The sequence below is a fragment of the Euprymna scolopes genome, chromosome 46 (assembly GCF_053919585.1).
Source record: "Euprymna scolopes isolate OS-2025 chromosome 46, ASM5391958v1, whole genome shotgun sequence".
Classification (NCBI taxonomy): Eukaryota; Metazoa; Mollusca; class Cephalopoda; order Sepiida; family Sepiolidae; genus Euprymna; species Euprymna scolopes.
The window spans coordinates 86,559,904-86,578,313 of NC_136527.1; the positions used below are offsets into that span (position 1 = coordinate 86,559,904).

The 18,410-nt window shown below is 34.0% G+C and overlaps 1 protein-coding gene across 1 annotated transcript; it reads right to left on the reverse strand.

Annotated features, from left to right (window-relative positions):
* Positions 1-173: 173 nt before the first annotated feature.
* Positions 174-16,234, reverse strand: LOC145271080 (uncharacterized). Its single transcript, XM_080126624.1, has 2 exons — positions 15,480-16,234; positions 174-1,214 (listed from the first exon to the last, which is right to left on the reverse strand). The coding sequence occupies exon 2, from the start codon at positions 1,030-1,032 to the stop codon at positions 229-231; it is 804 nt and encodes a 267-aa protein (XP_079982750.1). The 5' UTR covers positions 1,033-1,214; positions 15,480-16,234; the 3' UTR covers positions 174-228.
* Positions 16,235-18,410: the final 2,176 nt, after the last annotated feature.

Here is an 18,410-nt window from a genome sequence, read left to right on the forward strand (position 1 = left end):
ACTTCAAACTAGATAAAAAATGTGAAACCTTAGAGTACAGAACTACCCTCACTTCTTTTTGCTACCAAATCATGGCGACTTTTATACCTGAAGAAGGTCGAAGGTTACATCGGCCGAAACGTTGTGCAGATAAGATGTGAGAATGATTGTTCGATTAATCGAAACAAAATAAATAATATTTCAACATTATTGATAACAAGACAAAGTTACAAGATATTGTCAAATTTGTCACGGTTCAACAACTTCCTGGAGTTCCGCTGGACTTTCGATAATTTGAATAATCATTTCGCCATCCAAAACAGACGGCGCGGTCGGGTCGTTCACCTTACACTGATGTATGTCAAAAAGTTTCCGATTGTCAATAACAAAACCGCATTCCTGGCACATAAAAAACTGTTTCTCAACAAGTTCTTCGTAGTCGGCGTCTGCTGTTTGGATTGATATTTCTCTAACGTCTTGAATCGAGCCAAGATCAGCATCAGTCGACACGATCTGAGAGGTTTTCGCCGTCTCGATCTCAACATTGTGGGCACGCATGTGTGACTTGAGCGTGAACTTATACTTGGTCGAATAGTTGCAATATGTGCACTTGTAAGGCGTGTCATAATTGTGCAACAGCATATGTGACGCCAGAGCCTGCGGGTCACTGAAATTTGTGCCGCACGTGTGACAAAGACTCGCGCTATTCTTTTTCAAATGTTTCCTCAAATGAGTTCTCAAATTACTGCGATCGTTTGTCGCAAAGTCACAAACATTGCAAGTGAACGGTTTTAATCCGGAATGTTTCAAAATGTGCACCTTCAGGTTTTTTTTCCACGCTGTCCGAAAATCACACAATTCACACTTGTAGCATCGTTCCCCCGTGTGGATCCGATTATGGTGTTCTAAGTCTCGTGGTGAACCAGTGCGGAAGTCGCAGTTCATACAGCATAACGGCTTTGCAGGGTTCCCGCTGCACTTGTGGCTTTCGATTTCCACTGCATTCTTAAAACCAAGCTGGCAGCTAGGACATCTGTGCGGACGTTGCACCATTCGGCATGCGAAATCCTGATGAAACTTGAGCGTCAATTGCGTAGCGAATGTCTTGAAGCAGTCTTTGCACTGATTCGTTTTCACTTCCTTCCCAGACGTGTGTAACTGCTTTTCATGGCGTTGCAGGTGATGCGCGTGGAAGAACGCAGCGGAACAGAAAGAACATTTATAATGGCGTTCGTCTACAAGAAATTGAAAACAAATTGATATTAAAATTGAAAACATAAATGGGTCAAAGTTCACCATTACGCCAACTGGAGACGTCTCAACATTTTGCAATAAATCAACAACTTTTAAAGGTTTTCGAGTATGCTGAACACAGATATCACCGGGAAAATTAGCGCAGACAAATAGTTTTCGAGATATAAATATCTGAATCGTGCAATGTAATTTCTAGTAGTTTGAATTGGCCGCCATCTTTGTTGTTTCAATGAAATGGGATAGTGAGCATGCGATATGTGTTGTTATGTTTAACGGTTATTCAACGCTATTTCTTTCGGGATAAACATCCCCCCACCTCCCAATGTTAAGAACGGCTTTTAGAATAACCCCCCTCCCCATGTTAATAACGGCTTTCGGAATAAACATCCCCCACACCTCCTGATGTTAATAACGGCTTTTGGAATAAACGCCCCCCCCCTTCTCCATGTTAAGAATGGCTTTCGGAATAAACATCTCCCACTTCCCCATGTTAAGAATGGCTTTCGGAATAAACATACATCTCCCCATGTTAAGAATGGCTTTCGGAATAAACATACACCTCCACATGCTAAGAACGGCTCTCAGAATAAACATACACTTCTCCATGCTAAGAACGGCTTTCAGAATAAACATACACTTCCCCATGTTAAGAACGGCTTTCGGTATGACACCCCCCCACCCACTTCCCCATGTTAAGAACGGCTTTTGCAATAAACATCTCCCCACCTCCTCATGTTAAGAACGGCTTTCAGAATTGCGTTGAGTCAACTACACAGATCATCCGCTCACTGCAGCGTGCGCACGCATGCTCAATATACCATTTCATGGAAACAACAAAGATGGCGGCCAAATAAAACTACTAGAAATTATGTAACAAAATACAGAATATTTATATCTCAAACTATTTGACTGCGCTAATTTTCCCTATGGTATTTGTTTTCAGCATACCAAGTCGTCATTTTTTTAAGAAATTATTGAGGCGTCTTCAGTTGGCATAACGGTGAACAGTGACCAAAAAATGGGTACAATGCTATAGTATGCAAGATACTTACAATTAATTAATATTAAGATTTATTAACTTTATATTATATATCTATAAAAGCGAAAGTGTCTGTGTGTCAGTTTGTGTATATTTTCCTACGCAATAACTCTGTCAATTTTCAGTCTACAGACTCGAAATTTGATATACAACGCACTGAGATTTGGGAAAATCTTTATAATTCGTTTTTGGCCAGAAATTTGGCTGTTAAGAGGTAAAAGTTCAACGATTTGACCTTTGAGAACTCTACCAAACTCTTCCGGCAATTTTGGGTCTAAACACTTCAAATTTTAGATATAGGTTCTTTGGACATGGATCTAACTTAATAACTTGATTTGATCCCAAAGTAGTAAATGTTAAGGGGTCATAATAGGGGTCAAAGTTTTAAAAAATTTGACCTCTGCGGTCTCTACCAAATTATTCAGACAATTTCTGGTCTAAACATTTGAAATTTTACATAAAAGGGTATTCAGAGATAGGGCAAGCTTTTTAATCGGTTTGGGTCGAAAATTTGAGCTATAAATATATGTATGTATGTTTGCGTGTCTGCCTGAAACTTTTGACAGAGGCAACGGATTTTCACAAGATCTATATTGTTTTGAAGCTTGACCCTTCAGACGACAAATACCGAAAAATTGGTTAAAACATTAATTTCTTCACCCTCAACTGGGTGCTTTTCAGCAGGGAGGTGTCGCCTTTTTTTGAAAGTCATCCCCTCTTTTCGATTATCTAGCCTTAATTTAAACCTATGCCACTTCTGGTTTGCCGGTGGTCATAACAGCAAAGACATCACGTTTTTTTGCTGTTCTTTTCCTCCATCGCGGTACAGGTTCGAGCCTGCCTTCCTACTACAAACTTTTTTTTTTTTTTGCTCAACACACACCTCCAAACACCCGGGCAACGCCGGGCACCCATGCTAGTATTATATATACTATATATTACATAGTGGCATTTGTCTACAAGAAATTGAATAGAATGATATTAATTATATACGTTCTTTAAAAATTTGGTTATTAATTAAATAATAAATTAAATACTTTATATTAACATTTATTTACTTTATTATTGCATTTACTGGATGGAATTCGTTTACAAGAAATTGAAAACCAATTGATACAAATTAAATACTTTTTATAAACATTTATTAATTAATTAAACAATAGTTTAAACAAATGAAGCATGGTTCCACATGAGTGCACAGTAGACGAGGCATAAAAAAAAATTACTAAGTTCAGCATCCCCCCCCCCACTGAGCCCTAAAAGTCCCCCGGGGAACGTCAAATCCTGGTGAAAATGTACAAACGGTGCAGTTTTAGGCCTTAACATATTTAAATTTGAGTTCTGCACCCTGCGAAAAAAGAAATGACTAAGTCCATCATTTGCCTTCCCCCCCTTCCCCCTGTTCAGCCCCAAAAGTCGCCAAGGTCTTAACATATTTAAATTTGGGTTCCGCACCATGCAAAACTGCTAAATAAACTATTTACTAAACATACACAGAAAATTTTGACATAGACAGAAAATTTTGGACAAACATGGTAAAATAGTCCCCAAAAAAACTATTCGCAACCAGATTTTCAAAGATACTATGGATTGAGTTGGGCAGCAACATGTCTGATCATATTACACTTGAATTTCTGCATGTCAGTACAATCAGGAAAGCAGGGGCCTGGAAGGAAATTCCAAAGTGCAGCAGTCCGAGGGAAAAAGCTATTTGAGTAGAATGTTTTTTTTTTTTGTTTTTTTTACTCATGTTCACCCCTTACAAAGCATATCGCCACTTTGACGTAAGGGGCTACTATTTGGGGCCATGTCTAGGAAAGATTAACAAGATATTTGTTTGTTACAGTTAAACTTCTGCATATCAGTACAGCCAGGACAGCAGGCAGCAGGAAGGGAATTCCAAAGTCTAACTGTTCGAGGGAAGAAATTATTAGAATAGAAAGCTTTTCTGGCATTTAGGGATAACAACAGTGAAGGGGTGAGATCTTATTGCTAAGCGGGTTTTCGTGGATATGTACGTCGAGGGGATACAAGTGAAACGAGTTCATTAGAACACATTCCATTAAAATATTTGTAAAACAGGCACAGTGATGCAACATTGTGGCGATGGGACAGGGGTTGGAGCTTAGTTGACAAAGTGGGACCGATTATATCGAAAACTCTTTTTTGGACCCTATACAAGAGGGAGATGCTAATGGTAGATGCACCAGCCCAGATGTGGCAACAATACTCCATGCATGGGTGGATGATGGCCTTTTAAAGGTGCAGGATACTCTCAGGTGCGAGTAGTTTTCTAGCTCGATAAAGGGAACCCACCTTTTTTGCAGCAGCCTTTGCAATGTCTTCTATGTATTTGTTCCAGTTCATATTGCCCACAAATGTTAGGCTGAGGAGTTTGAATGTAGAATTATCAGGTAGGGTACTATTTGTCATAAATATAGGGGTTGGAGAGGCGTCTTGTAATTGTTAAATGAGAGCAGCTTAGTTGTACTAGCTGCATTATACTATATATTAAATGTTGCCATCCATTTGCGGCCCCATTCTACTATAGTCTGGAGGTCATTTTCTAACGATTCGGACATTGTCTTAGATTTATGTACATCTGTTCGTTCCTCATGCTTATTATAGGGCATTGTATCATCAGCAAATATACCCATCTCAGATACAATATTATCAGGGAGGTCGTTTATGAATATCATGAATAATAATGCTCCAAGGATCAACCCTTGAGATACTTCCGCATTAATGTTATGCTGCTTGGATGTACGTCTGACAACCTGTATGCTTTTATTGTTTAAGAAGGATCTAATTTTATTTAGTATACGTCCAGTTATATCATACAATTTAATTTTCATTGGCAGCCCTTTATGCCAGACTTTTTCAAAGGCCTTGCATATATCAAGGGCTACAATCCTGGCTTCGTCCGCCTTATCCAGTACTCTTTTTTGGACCCTATACAAGAGGGAGAGACTAGTGGTAGATGCATCAGCCTAGAAGCGGCAACAATACTCCATGCATGGGCGAATGACGGCTTTGTACAGATACTGGATACTCTCAGGTGTGAGTAGTCTTCTAGCTCGATAGAGGGAACCGACATTCTTTGCAGCAGCCTTTGCAATGTCCTCAATGTATTTGTTCCAGTTCATATTATCCGCAGGGGAGGTGTCTTGTAATTGTTAAAGGAGAGCAGCTTTGTTTTACTAGCTTTGAATGTAACCATCCATTTGCGGCCGCATTCCACTACAATCTTTACAACATTTCTACAGTGAAGGGGTGGGATTTTGCTGCCTGTCAAGTTTGTAATGGGTATTGTCATTGAAGGGGTACTAGTGCTCGGAGTTCGTTTCTGTGATGGGAGAGAGGTTGGAGTTTAGTTGATAGTTCATATATATATATATATATATATATATATATATATACATATAAGTAAATTCTTGGTACAGCAAAATGGAAGGAGAAATTTCAGAGGAAACATAATTTAATTTAAATACCAAAGAAAACAAAAAAAACGGGCAGGTGAAATTATTAAAATTTCCTTAAGGCCTTATTATAAATATAATAAAAACTACTATTGAACGTAAAATTGCTACATTTAATACTGTTAAACATATCGGTCCATCACGTTGTCTCATTTATTTAAAATTACCATGGTTAGGTCCTGTTGGCCTTCATATTGTTAAAAGGATTTCTTCTGCTACTCAACGTTGTTTTCCAGCTACTATGCTTAGAGTAGTTTACACAACTCGAACCTTTTTCTCTTCTTTTCGTAAAGATGTTTTGCCAACCATTCAAAAGAATTCTGTTGTTTATAAATTTGTTTGTCAGTGTGGAGCTGACTACGTTGGCAAAACATCCCAAAGATTGGAAATGAGAATATCCCAACACATCCCTCGGGATATTCGACTACACCAGGTTTCGAGAACATCCGGGCACTCCCAAGCTCATGAGTCCGCCATCGGCAATCACCTGATGAGTATAAATAGGTGTTCTGATCAATATTCCGATGGGTGGTTTTATGTTTTATACAGTGCGAGGTCGAACTATCATCTCAATATCATTGAGGCGTTAGTCATTAACAACTCTCGACCTAGCCTGTGTAGACAAAAGATTTTGAAACATCAGTTGGATATATTTATTGATTTAAAACCACCTGAACAATGAGATTTTTTTTTCTCACTGTGCTTCTAACTAAAACCAAATTCCCTTCTTTCCTCATTCGATTCTTAGTTTTTAATTTATCATTCTGACGTTTCCTCTTAGAAGGTCAGACGATAAGGCGTTAAGGAAATTTTAATAATTTCACCTGCCCGTTTTTTCGTTTTCTTTGGTATTTAAATTAAATTATGTTTCCTCTGATATATATATATATATATATAAGAAATGAAAACTTTAAGTTGAAATTTACAATCAAATTTATTGCTCAACAGGATACTCCAAAAAACAATTTACAAAGTGCTTATTCTGCGGACTTTCAATTCAAAGAAAGTGTTGTATTAGAGATAGGGGTGTTATGTCTGTGTGTGGTTGTATGCGCGCACGTGTGTGTGTTTTAATGCGTCGGGTCTGATTTATGTGTGGGTGTGTGTATGTGTATGGGTGTGCATGCGAGTGTACCTTGCATTTCATGTTTTTGTGTGATGGTATTAGGTTCTGTTCAGTTCAGGAGTGAATTTGGTGATGAAGTTTTTTTCCTGTGTAAGTAAATAAAAATAATTGTCTGTTTGGAAGATTGGCATTATTTTGAAGCTGTTTCCACTGCATGTGTGTACGTGTTTTGAAACATAGAGGTGTCTGTTATCTGCAATTTTGATGTTGCTCTTATTGAAAGTCCGCAGAATAAGCACTTTGACAATTGTTTTTTGGAGTATCCTGTCGAGCAATAGATTTGATTGTAAATTTCAACTTTTTTAGTTTTTATTTCTTTTCTCTTATAATAAGCTCTACTCTCTATTATTTGTGTATTGAGCTTTTTTTATTTGGTTGGGATTAAAATATTTATGTATAAATACTTGTTTTTTTATATTAGATCAGGTATTAGGTAAAATAGGTAAACATTGCATCTCCTTTGATTTCACTATATACATAATATTATATATATATATATATATATATACACACACATAATATATACATTGTATATATATATATATATATATATATACACTTGTTTATTGTTATATAAACATGGTCACATCCTGCTGCTACAAATAGCCACTTGATGATATCTGTTGTTTGATTGAAACAAGTGGCTATTTGTAGCAGCAGGATGTGACCATGTTTATATAACAATAAACAAGTATTATCAGCTCTTTTTATTGAGCACTATCTAACAACCTCGTTGAATTCATTAGTCCATTACTTTTGAATAAAAAAAAAACCCGAGTATATATATATATATATATATATATATAGACTTATATGTAATATACTGAGTTCGTGTAATTCAGTACATTTTCATATACCAATAGGTTTTAAGCCAAAAATGGTTGACTTAAGGAGTAAACTACAAAATTATCACATTTCATAACTGAGCATTAATATTGACATGGAAACAATTGTAACGTAAAATGAAATACACTTTTTGTTGCCATCAACACCTTGTCTTGAAGTCTTGATTTTGCACACACAGTATATATATATATATATATATATATATATATATATATATTTATTTCTTAATCTATATATATAAAAATGTAACTCTCGGTTAGTTCGCAATTAATAGTCTAAAAAACCACTGGACGGATGGCTTCCACGTTTTGGTATAATATGTTTACTATATCAATGTGTGTTTTTATATATTTCTTTTTAATTATAACATTATACTTAATTTTTCTATGATAAATAGGTGTTTTTCTTTGTATCGAGAGGCCATTTTTTTTATTTAGGGACAATTATTTATTACCGCTTCCTGTCACGTGACCAGTGTTATAATTTAGCGGTTTTCCTGCTAGATCTGGAGATTTCGGTTGCAATCTAGCGGGGAATTCTAGAAAATTTGGAGATATTTAGCACCCACACACCCGCAATTTTATTAAAAATACTTTAAAACATAAAATAAACTCATTCATGTAAGTAAAAAAAAGTAGCATTTATTGCCTTTGGTAACAATTATTTATTGATTATTTGTTTTGTTTTTCACCTTTTTTCCACTAACCATTCTTAAATCTTGCTATAAAATCGATTTTTCCAAGTACATTTTAGGGGGTGGGGGCATTCCAACCTCCAAAGTAAAAAGCAAGAAACAACAGCAAAAAAAAAAAAAAAGAAACTTATACCAATACAGTAGAATTTAATTATCTACCAACCTAAATACTTTTAACATGCTAAAACAAAGTTTTTTTGTTTTTTTATTTTTCTAATTTCAAAATATGTTGCACCATTATTGTGATGTTTAATTTGCAGTATATTTCAATTTAACTTTTATTATAAAAAGTTTGAGTTTATGATTTGTTTCCTGCAAAAAAAAAATACCCAAAAAAAACAGGCAACACTAGCTGATAAAATATGTAAGCCTTCTGGGGAGCTAACCGCTTCAATATAATTCCAGAAACATATAGTGAGAAAAAACGGAACATTTTATATATTGAGTATACTATATTTATAATTTTTTTATGGTTAAAAAGTTAAAATATGGAGTTTGGGGGGGGGTAGTTATTTTTGAAAATTTCAGACGATAAAAGTTAAAAATCTAGCGATTTTCTGGACATTTCTTTCTCCTGATCTCGCGTTTTTTTTTAAAATCTCAGTTGACAACATTGCATCACTAAAAAAACAAGAGGGGATGTAGGTATAGATAGGTGACAATCTTATAGACCAAAGCATCTCAGAGTGTATTCAATTGAAAAATTTCTAAGTCCAAACAAGAGGGGATGTAGGTATTGATAGATGGCAATCTTATAGACCAAGGCATCTCAGCGTGTATTCAATTGAAAAATTTCTAACTCCAAACAAGAGGGGATGTAGGTATTGATAGGTGACAATCTTATAGACCAAGGCATCTCAGCGTGTATTCAATTGAAAAATTTCTAAGTCCAAACAAGAGGGGATGTAGGTATAGATAGGTGACAATCTTATAGACCAAAGCATCTCAGAGTGTATTCAATTGAAAAATTTCTAAGTCCAAACAAGAGGGGATGTAGGTATAGATAGGTGACAATCTTATAGACCAAGGCATCTCAGAGTGTATTCAAGTGAAAAATTTCTAAGTCCAAACAAGAGGGGATGTAGGTATAGATAGGTGACAATCTTATAGACCAAAGCATCTCAGAGTGTATTCAAGTGAAAAATTTCTAAGTCCAAACAAGAGGGGATGTAGGTATAGATAGGTGACAATCTTATAGACCAAAGCATCTCAGAGTGTATTCAATTGAAAAATTTCTAAGTCCAAACAAGAGGGGATGTAGGTATAGATAGGTGAATATCTTATAGACCAAAGCATCTCAGAGTGTATTCAAGTGAAAAATTTCTAAGTCCAAACAAGAGGGGATGTAGGTATAGATAGGTGACAATCTTATAGACCAAAGCATCTCAGCGTGTATTCAAGTGAAAAATTTCTAACTCCAAACAAGAGGGGATGTAGGTATAGATAGGTGACAATCTTATAGACCAAGGCATCTCAGCGTGTATTCAATTGAAAAATTTCTAAGTCCAAACAAGAGGGGATGTAGGTATAGATAGGTGACAATCTTATAGACCAAAGCATCTCAGAGTGTATTCAATTGAAAAATTTCTAAGTCCAAACAAGAGGGGATGTAGGTATAGATAGGTGAATATCTTATAGACCAAAGCATCTCAGAGTGTATTCAAGTGAAAAATTTCTAAGTCCAAACAAGAGGGGATGTAGGTATAGATAGGTGACAATCTTATAGACCAAAGCATCTCAGAGTGTATTCAATTGAAAAATTTCTAAGTCCAAACAAGAGGGGATGTAGGTATTGATAGATGGCAATCTTATAGACCAAGGCATCTCAGCGTGTATTCAATTGAAAAATTTCTAACTCCAAACAAGAGGGGATGTAGGTATTGATAGGTGACAATCTTATAGACCAAGGCATCTCAGCGTGTATTCAATTGAAAAATTTCTAAGTCCAAACAAGAGGGGATGTAGGTATAGATAGGTGACAATCTTATAGACCAAAGCATCTCAGAGTGTATTCAATTGAAAAATTTCTAAGTCCAAACAAGAGGGGATGTAGGTATAGATAGGTGACAATCTTATAGACCAAGGCATCTCAGAGTGTATTCAAGTGAAAAATTTCTAAGTCCAAACAAGAGGGGATGTAGGTATAGATAGGTGACAATCTTATAGACCAAAGCATCTCAGAGTGTATTCAAGTGAAAAATTTCTAAGTCCAAACAAGAGGGGATGTAGGTATAGATAGGTGACAATCTTATAGACCAAAGCATCTCAGAGTGTATTCAATTGAAAAATTTCTAAGTCCAAACAAGAGGGGATGTAGGTATAGATAGGTGAATATCTTATAGACCAAAGCATCTCAGAGTGTATTCAAGTGAAAAATTTCTAAGTCCAAACAAGAGGGGATGTAGGTATAGATAGGTGACAATCTTATAGACCAAAGCATCTCAGCGTGTATTCAAGTGAAAAATTTCTAACTCCAAACAAGAGGGGATGTAGGTATAGATAGGTGACAATCTTATAGACCAAGGCATCTCAGCGTGTATTCAATTGAAAAATTTCTAAGTCCAAACAAGAGGGGATGTAGGTATAGATAGGTGACAATCTTATAGACCAAAGCATCTCAGAGTGTATTCAATTGAAAAATTTCTAAGTCCAAACAAGAGGGGATGTAGGTATAGATAGGTGAATATCTTATAGACCAAAGCATCTCAGAGTGTATTCAAGTGAAAAATTTCTAAGTCCAAACAAGAGGGGATGTAGGTATAGATAGGTGACAATCTTATAGACCAAAGCATCTCAGAGTGTATTCAATTGAAAAATTTCTAAGTCCAAACAAGAGGGGATGTAGGTATAGATAGGTGACAATCTTATAGACCAAGGCATCTCAGAGTGTATTCAAGTGAAAAATTTCTAAGTCCAAACAAGAGGGGATGTAGGCATTGATAGATGGCAATCTTATAGACCAAGGCATCTCAGCGTGTATTCAAGTGAAAATTTTCCAAGTCGAAACAACAGGGGATGTAGGTATAGATAGGTGACAATCTTATAGACCAAGGCATCTCAGCGTGTATTCAAGTGAAAAATTTCTAAGTCCAAACAAGAGGGGATGTAGGTATTGATAGATGGCAATCTTATAGACCAAGGCATCTCAGCGTGTATTCAATTGAAAAATTTCTAACTCCAAACAAGAGGGGATGTAGGTATTGATAGGTGACAATCTTATAGACCAAGGCATCTCAGCGTGTATTCAATTGCAAAATTTCTAAGTCCAAACAAGAGGGGATGTAGGTATAGATAGGTGACAATCTTATAGACCAAAGCATCTCAGAGTGTATTCAATTGAAAAAATTCAAAGTCCAAACAAGAGGGGATGTAGGTATAGATAGGTGACAATCTTATAGACCAAGGCATCTCAGAGTGTATTCAAGTGAAAAATTTCTAAGTCCAAACAAGAGGGGATGTAGGTATAGATAGGTGACAATCTTATAGACCAAAGCATCTCAGAGTGTATTCAAGTGAAAAATTTCTAAGTCCAAACAAGAGGGGATGTAGGTATAGATAGGTGACAATCTTATAGACCAAAGCATCTCAGAGTGTATTCAATTGAAAAATTTCTAAGTCCAAACAAGAGGGGATGTAGGTATAGATAGGTGAATATCTTATAGACCAAAGCATCTCAGAGTGTATTCAAGTGAAAAATTTCTAAGTCCAAACAAGAGGGGATGTAGGTATAGATAGGTGACAATCTTATAGACCAAAGCATCTCAGCGTGTATTCAAGTGAAAAATTTCTAACTCCAAACAAGAGGGGATGTAGGTATAGATAGGTGACAATCTTATAGACCAAGGCATCTCAGAGTGTATTCAATTGAAAAATTTCTAAGTCCAAACAAGAGGGGATGTAGGTATAGATAGGTGACAATCTTATAGACCAAAGCATCTCAGAGTGTATTCAATTGAAAAATTTCTAAGTCCAAACAAGAGGGGATGTAGGTATAGATAGGTGACAATCTTATAGACCAAAGCATCTCAGCGTGTATTCAAGTGAAAAATTTCTAACTCCAAACAAGAGGGGATGTAGGCATTGATAGATGGCAATGTTATAGACCAAGGCATCTCAGCGTGTATTCAAGTGAAAAATTTCTAAGTCCAAACAAGAGGGGATGTAGGTATTGATAGATGGCAATCTTATAGACCAAGGCATCTCAGCGTGTATTCAATTGAAAAATTTCTAACTCCAAACAAGAGGGGATGTAGGTATAGATAGGTGACAATCTTATAGACCAAGGCATCTCAGCGTGTATTCAATTGAAAAATTTCTAAGTCCAAACAAGAGGGGATGTAGGTATAGATAGGTGACAATCTTATAGACCAAAGCATCTCAGAGTGTATTCAATTGAAAAATTTCTAAGTCCAAACAAGAGGGGATGTAGGTATAGATAGGTGACAATCTTATAGACCAAAGCATCTCAGAGTGTATTCAAGTGAAAAATTTCTAAGTCCAAACAAGAGGGGATGTAGGTATAGATAGGTGACAATCTTATAGACCAAAGCATCTCAGAGTGTATTCAATTGAAAAAGTTCTAAGTCCAAACAAGAGGGGATGTAGGTATAGATAGGTGAATATCTTATAGACCAAAGCATCTCAGAGTGTATTCAAGTGAAAAATTTCTAAGTCCAAACAAGAGGGGATGTAGGTATAGATAGGTCACAATCTTATAGACCAAAGCATCTCAGCGTGTATTCAAGTGAAAAATTTCTAAGTCCAAAGAAAGGGGATGTAGGTATTGATAGGTTACAATCTTATAGACCAAGGCATCTCAGCGTGTATTCAAGTGAAAAATTTCTAAGTCCAAACAAGAGGGGATGTAGGTATTGATAGATGGCAATCTTATAGACCAAGGCATCTCAGCGTGTATTCAATTGAAAAATTTCTAACTCCAAACAAGAGGGGATGTAGGTATAGATAGGTGACAATCTTATAGACCAAGGCATCTCAGCGTGTATTCAATTGAAAAATTTCTAAGTCCAAACAAGAGGGGATGTAGGTATAGATAGGTGACAATCTTATAGACCAAAGCATCTCAGAGTGTATTCAATTGAAAAATTTCTAAGTCCAAACAAGAGGGGATGTAGGTATAGATAGGTGACAATCTTATAGACCAAAGCATCTCAGAGTGTATTCAAGTGAAAAATTTCTAAGTCCAAACAAGAGGGGATGTAGGTATAGATAGGTGACAATCTTATAGACCAAAGCATCTCAGAGTGTATTCAATTGAAAAAGTTCTAAGTCCAAACAAGAGGGGATGTAGGTATAGATAGGTGAATATCTTATAGACCAAAGCATCTCAGAGTGTATTCAAGTGAAAAATTTCTAAGTCCAAACAAGAGGGGATGTAGGTATAGATAGGTCACAATCTTATAGACCAAAGCATCTCAGCGTGTATTCAAGTGAAAAATTTCTAAGTCCAAACAAAGGGGATGTAGGTATTGATAGGTTACAATCTTATAGACCAAGGCATCTCAGCGTGTATTCAAGTGAAAAATTTCTAAGTCCAAACAAGAGGGGATGTAGGTATTGATAGATGGCAATCTTATAGACCAAGGCATCTCAGCGTGTATTCAATTGAAAAATTTCTAACTCCAAACAAGAGGGGATGTAGGTATAGATAGGTGACAATCTTATAGACCAAGGCATCTCAGCGTGTATTCAAGTGAAAAATTTCTAAGTCCAAACAAGAGGGGATGTAGGTATAGATAGGTGACAATCTTATAGACCAAAGCATCTCAGAGTGTATTCAATTGAAAAATTTCTAAGTCCAAACAAGAGGGGATGTAGGTATAGATAGGTGACAATCTTATAGACCAAAGCATCTCAGAGTGTATTCAAGTGAAAAATTTCTAAGTCCAAACAAGAGGGGATGTAGGTATAGATAGGTGACAATCTTATAGACCAAAGCATCTCAGAGTGTATTCAATTGAAAAAGTTCTAAGTCCAAACAAGAGGGGATGTAGGTATAGATAGGTGAATATCTTATAGACCAAAGCATCTCAGAGTGTATTCAAGTGAAAAATTTCTAAGTCCAAACAAGAGGGGATGTAGGTATAGATAGGTCACAATCTTATAGACCAAGGCATCTCAGCGTGTATTCAAGTGAAAAATTTCTAAGTCCAAACAAAGGGGATGTAGGTATTGATAGGTTACAATCTTATAGACCAAGGCATCTCAGCGTGTATTCAAGTGAAAAATTTCTAAGTCGAAACAAAGGGGATGTAGGTATAGATAGGTGACAATCTTATAGACCAAGGCAAGTCAACGTGTATTCAAATGAAAATTTCTAAGTCCTTACAGGGGCGGACGTTGGTATAGGTAGATGAGGAGCTACTAGACCAACACATGTCCACGAGTATTCAATTTAAATTTCTAAGTTCAAAACAGTGTAAATAAGTGTCTGGAAGTGGCCGATCGACGCCTACTGCCATGTTGGGTGCATGTAGGCGTAGCAAAATGCCTTCTAATCTGCTAGGCACATCGGGACTTAGTTTATTTTCTGTCCTTTCTCTGCACCGTGTAGGTTGGCGTCTGGATGTGCCTCATCGATGCCTTGGCATATAAACGTGTAATCAAGTTAAAACTTCTAACTTCAAAACGGGAGTTAGGTACCGGTAAATGAGAAGCTTATCAATCTAGACATGTTGAAATTTATAAGTTCACACATAGTGGATAGCAAGGCGAGGAATAGGGATATAGAATAAGAAAAGAGAGATAGACAGATCTAGATAAATACAGAGGTATAAAGAGATACAGGCAAGGGAGATACATTTCATGATTCAACTTATATGCTAATAAGAAATAGTTGGTATATCAGGAACACAAGCATTGTATTTACTAGTTAATTTTACATCAGAATACACTTGTAGATTTTATGTAGCTTTTTTTCTATAGGGAACATGCAAATAGCACACATAACATCTAGACATATAAATATATACATAAAACAATTACAGTTATGAGATATATCTGAACTAATCCAAAAAGACAATAATGATGAATATCATCACTTACCTTGGAAAATTATCCAGGCTGTATGCCTACTCACATTCCATCAAACACCAGAAAATCATGAGCAATTGCTTGGTTGATTTTTTTTATTTTTTTTATTTTTATTTTTTTCATACACATTTGTAATTGTGTCTTGTTTTATCAAGTATTTTTGTAGTTAATCTGTGGTGTTGGGAGAGGTGTTAACATGAATCAATTTTGCTTAACATTTTTTATTATGTATATTTTTTCAGTTTACAGAGTCATTCCAGTACCAAGTCTGACACTGTAATTGCTTGAAAAGTATTGCATTGGGAAGGAATCTTTTTTTTTTTTTTTTTTTTTTTTTGAGGTGTGCAGGAATTTCAGTAGGGGATGTTTCTACTGATTTCAGATTCCAAGACAGCAAATTTGTATTTTATTGTTTGTGCATTCTTTTATCAAGTTTTTACAGATGTTTTTGTGTTATGAAAGTGAAAATGAATGAGTTGCAAAGACATTTACATTTTTGCATTCTTTTTTTAATTCTTCACCTTTTTTGTTTTAATGTCCCAAGAGTGAACCAAGACGGATGAGTCTTATTCAGCAGAGTCGAAAAAAACAGGTTACCTTTGATTGTCCTCAATGGATTTGTCCATAGTATAATGTGTCCAAGTTATTGCCCTAATAAAGTGAGAACCATACCCCAAAACTAATGCAGAACTCTACTTAATTAAATGAGCACTCTCAAAGACAATTTATCTAACATAATTTTGAAATATGTTTTATAAAGTTACCATAGAGCTCTCAAATATATTAGGCACTCAAATAGGAAATTTGTTTCAAATACTTGTCATATATATATATATATATATATATATATATATATATATATATATATATATATATATTAAAAACTTACAGTATATCTATACTTACATATTGACATTTAGGTTTTCAAAACATACTGCAGAGCTCCTCATGTTTTCTGAATTTTATGCTTTCGTCTACTAATCTATTGAGCACTCTTAAGTATATTTGTGTAGCTGAATTGCCATACATGTTTTTGAAAGTGTATATTTAGCTCTACTAATGTATTGTACTCTGTCAAAATAAATTTATGCAGTTGAAATGCCATATCTGTTTCTCAAATGTTTTATTTAGCTCTACTAATATATTGAGCACTCTGGAAGTAGATTTGTCTAAAATAATTGCAAAAATGTTTCCAACTCTTACTACAAAGCTCTTTAAATGCATTGAGCACTCTTAAAGTAAAATCGTCTTGTATAATTAAACAAAGCAATTTTTAAACTTACTACACAGCTATATAAAACTATGGAGCACATGCAAGCATCATTGGTATATATATAGATCACATAATTATTAGAAGTTATTTTTTTACTTGAAATACATATATATATATATATTCAAGGGAGACAATTTGTATATAGATGACATAATTAGAAGTTATTTTTTTAATTGAAATGCATATATATATATATATTTAATCTATATCTATATATATTCAAGGGAGACAATTTATATATACATCACATAATGATTAGAAGTTATTTTGTATATATATTCACGGGAGACAATTTGTATATAGATGACATAATAATCAGAAGTGATTTTTTTAAGGAAATATATATATATATATATATATATATATATATATATATACAAGGGAGACAATTTATATATAGATCACATAATTAATGGAAGTCTGTTTTAATTGAAGTAAATATATATATATATATATATATATATATATATATATATATATATATATATATATATATTTTATTTCAATTCCATCAATGAGACATAGAGCAATAAAGTCATGTTATTTACATTTTGACTTAATAATAACCCTTTAAAATAGTGCTCAAAACTAGACAGAGCTGATATTATAAAACGTTTATTTTATTACAGGATAAATAAACATTAAGATTTAACTAGATTTATATAAGAGTGCTCAATAAGACATAGAGCAATAAGGACATTTTATTTAGATTTTTATTTAATAATTACACTTTAAATAGTGCTAAACAAAGGGAGACAATTTGTATATACATCACATAATTATTAGAAGTAATTTTTTATTGAAAATATATATATATATATATGTATATATTCAATGAGACAATTAGTATACAGATCACATAATTATTAGAACATATTTTTTTTATTGAAATATATATATATGTATATATATATATATAAATATATATTTAAGGGAGACAATTTATATATAGATCACATAATTATTAGAAGTTATTTTTTTATTGAAATAAATATATATATATAATATATATATATATGTTCAAGGGAGACAATTTGTACATATATCACATAATTGTTAGAAGTTATTTTTTTAATTGATATATTTTTATATATATTTATATATATATATATATTCAATTTTTATATGTATTTTTTTTATTACAGGATAAATAAACATTAAGATTCAACTAGTTATATAAGAGTGCTCAATGAGACATAGAGCAATAAAGACATTTTATTTAGGTTTGTACTTAATAAATACCCTTTAAATAGTATTCAAAACTAGACAGAGCTGATATTATAAAACGTTTATTTTATGACAGGATAAGTAAACATAAAGATTTAACTAGAGTTATATAAGAGTGGTCAATTAGACATAGAGCAATGAAGACATTTATATATATATATATATAATCTATATATATTTTATATATATATATATAGTCTATATATATATGTTCAAGGGAGACAATAGTTATATAGATCACATAATTATTAGAAGTTATTGTTTTATTGAAATATATATATATATATATATATATAACTAAATATATATATATAAAATATATATTTATATATATAGATATAATATATATATATAATCAAAGGAGACAATTAATACATAGATCACCTAATTATTAGAAGTTTTTTTCATTGAATTAAATATATATATATATTCAAGGGGGTCGT

What these genes read in the sequence shown, in the direction of transcription:
- LOC145271080 (XM_080126624.1), bottom strand. Translation starts at nt 1,032, where the DNA reads ATGGTGCAACGTCCGCACAGATGTCCTAGCTGCCAGCTTGGTTTTAAG.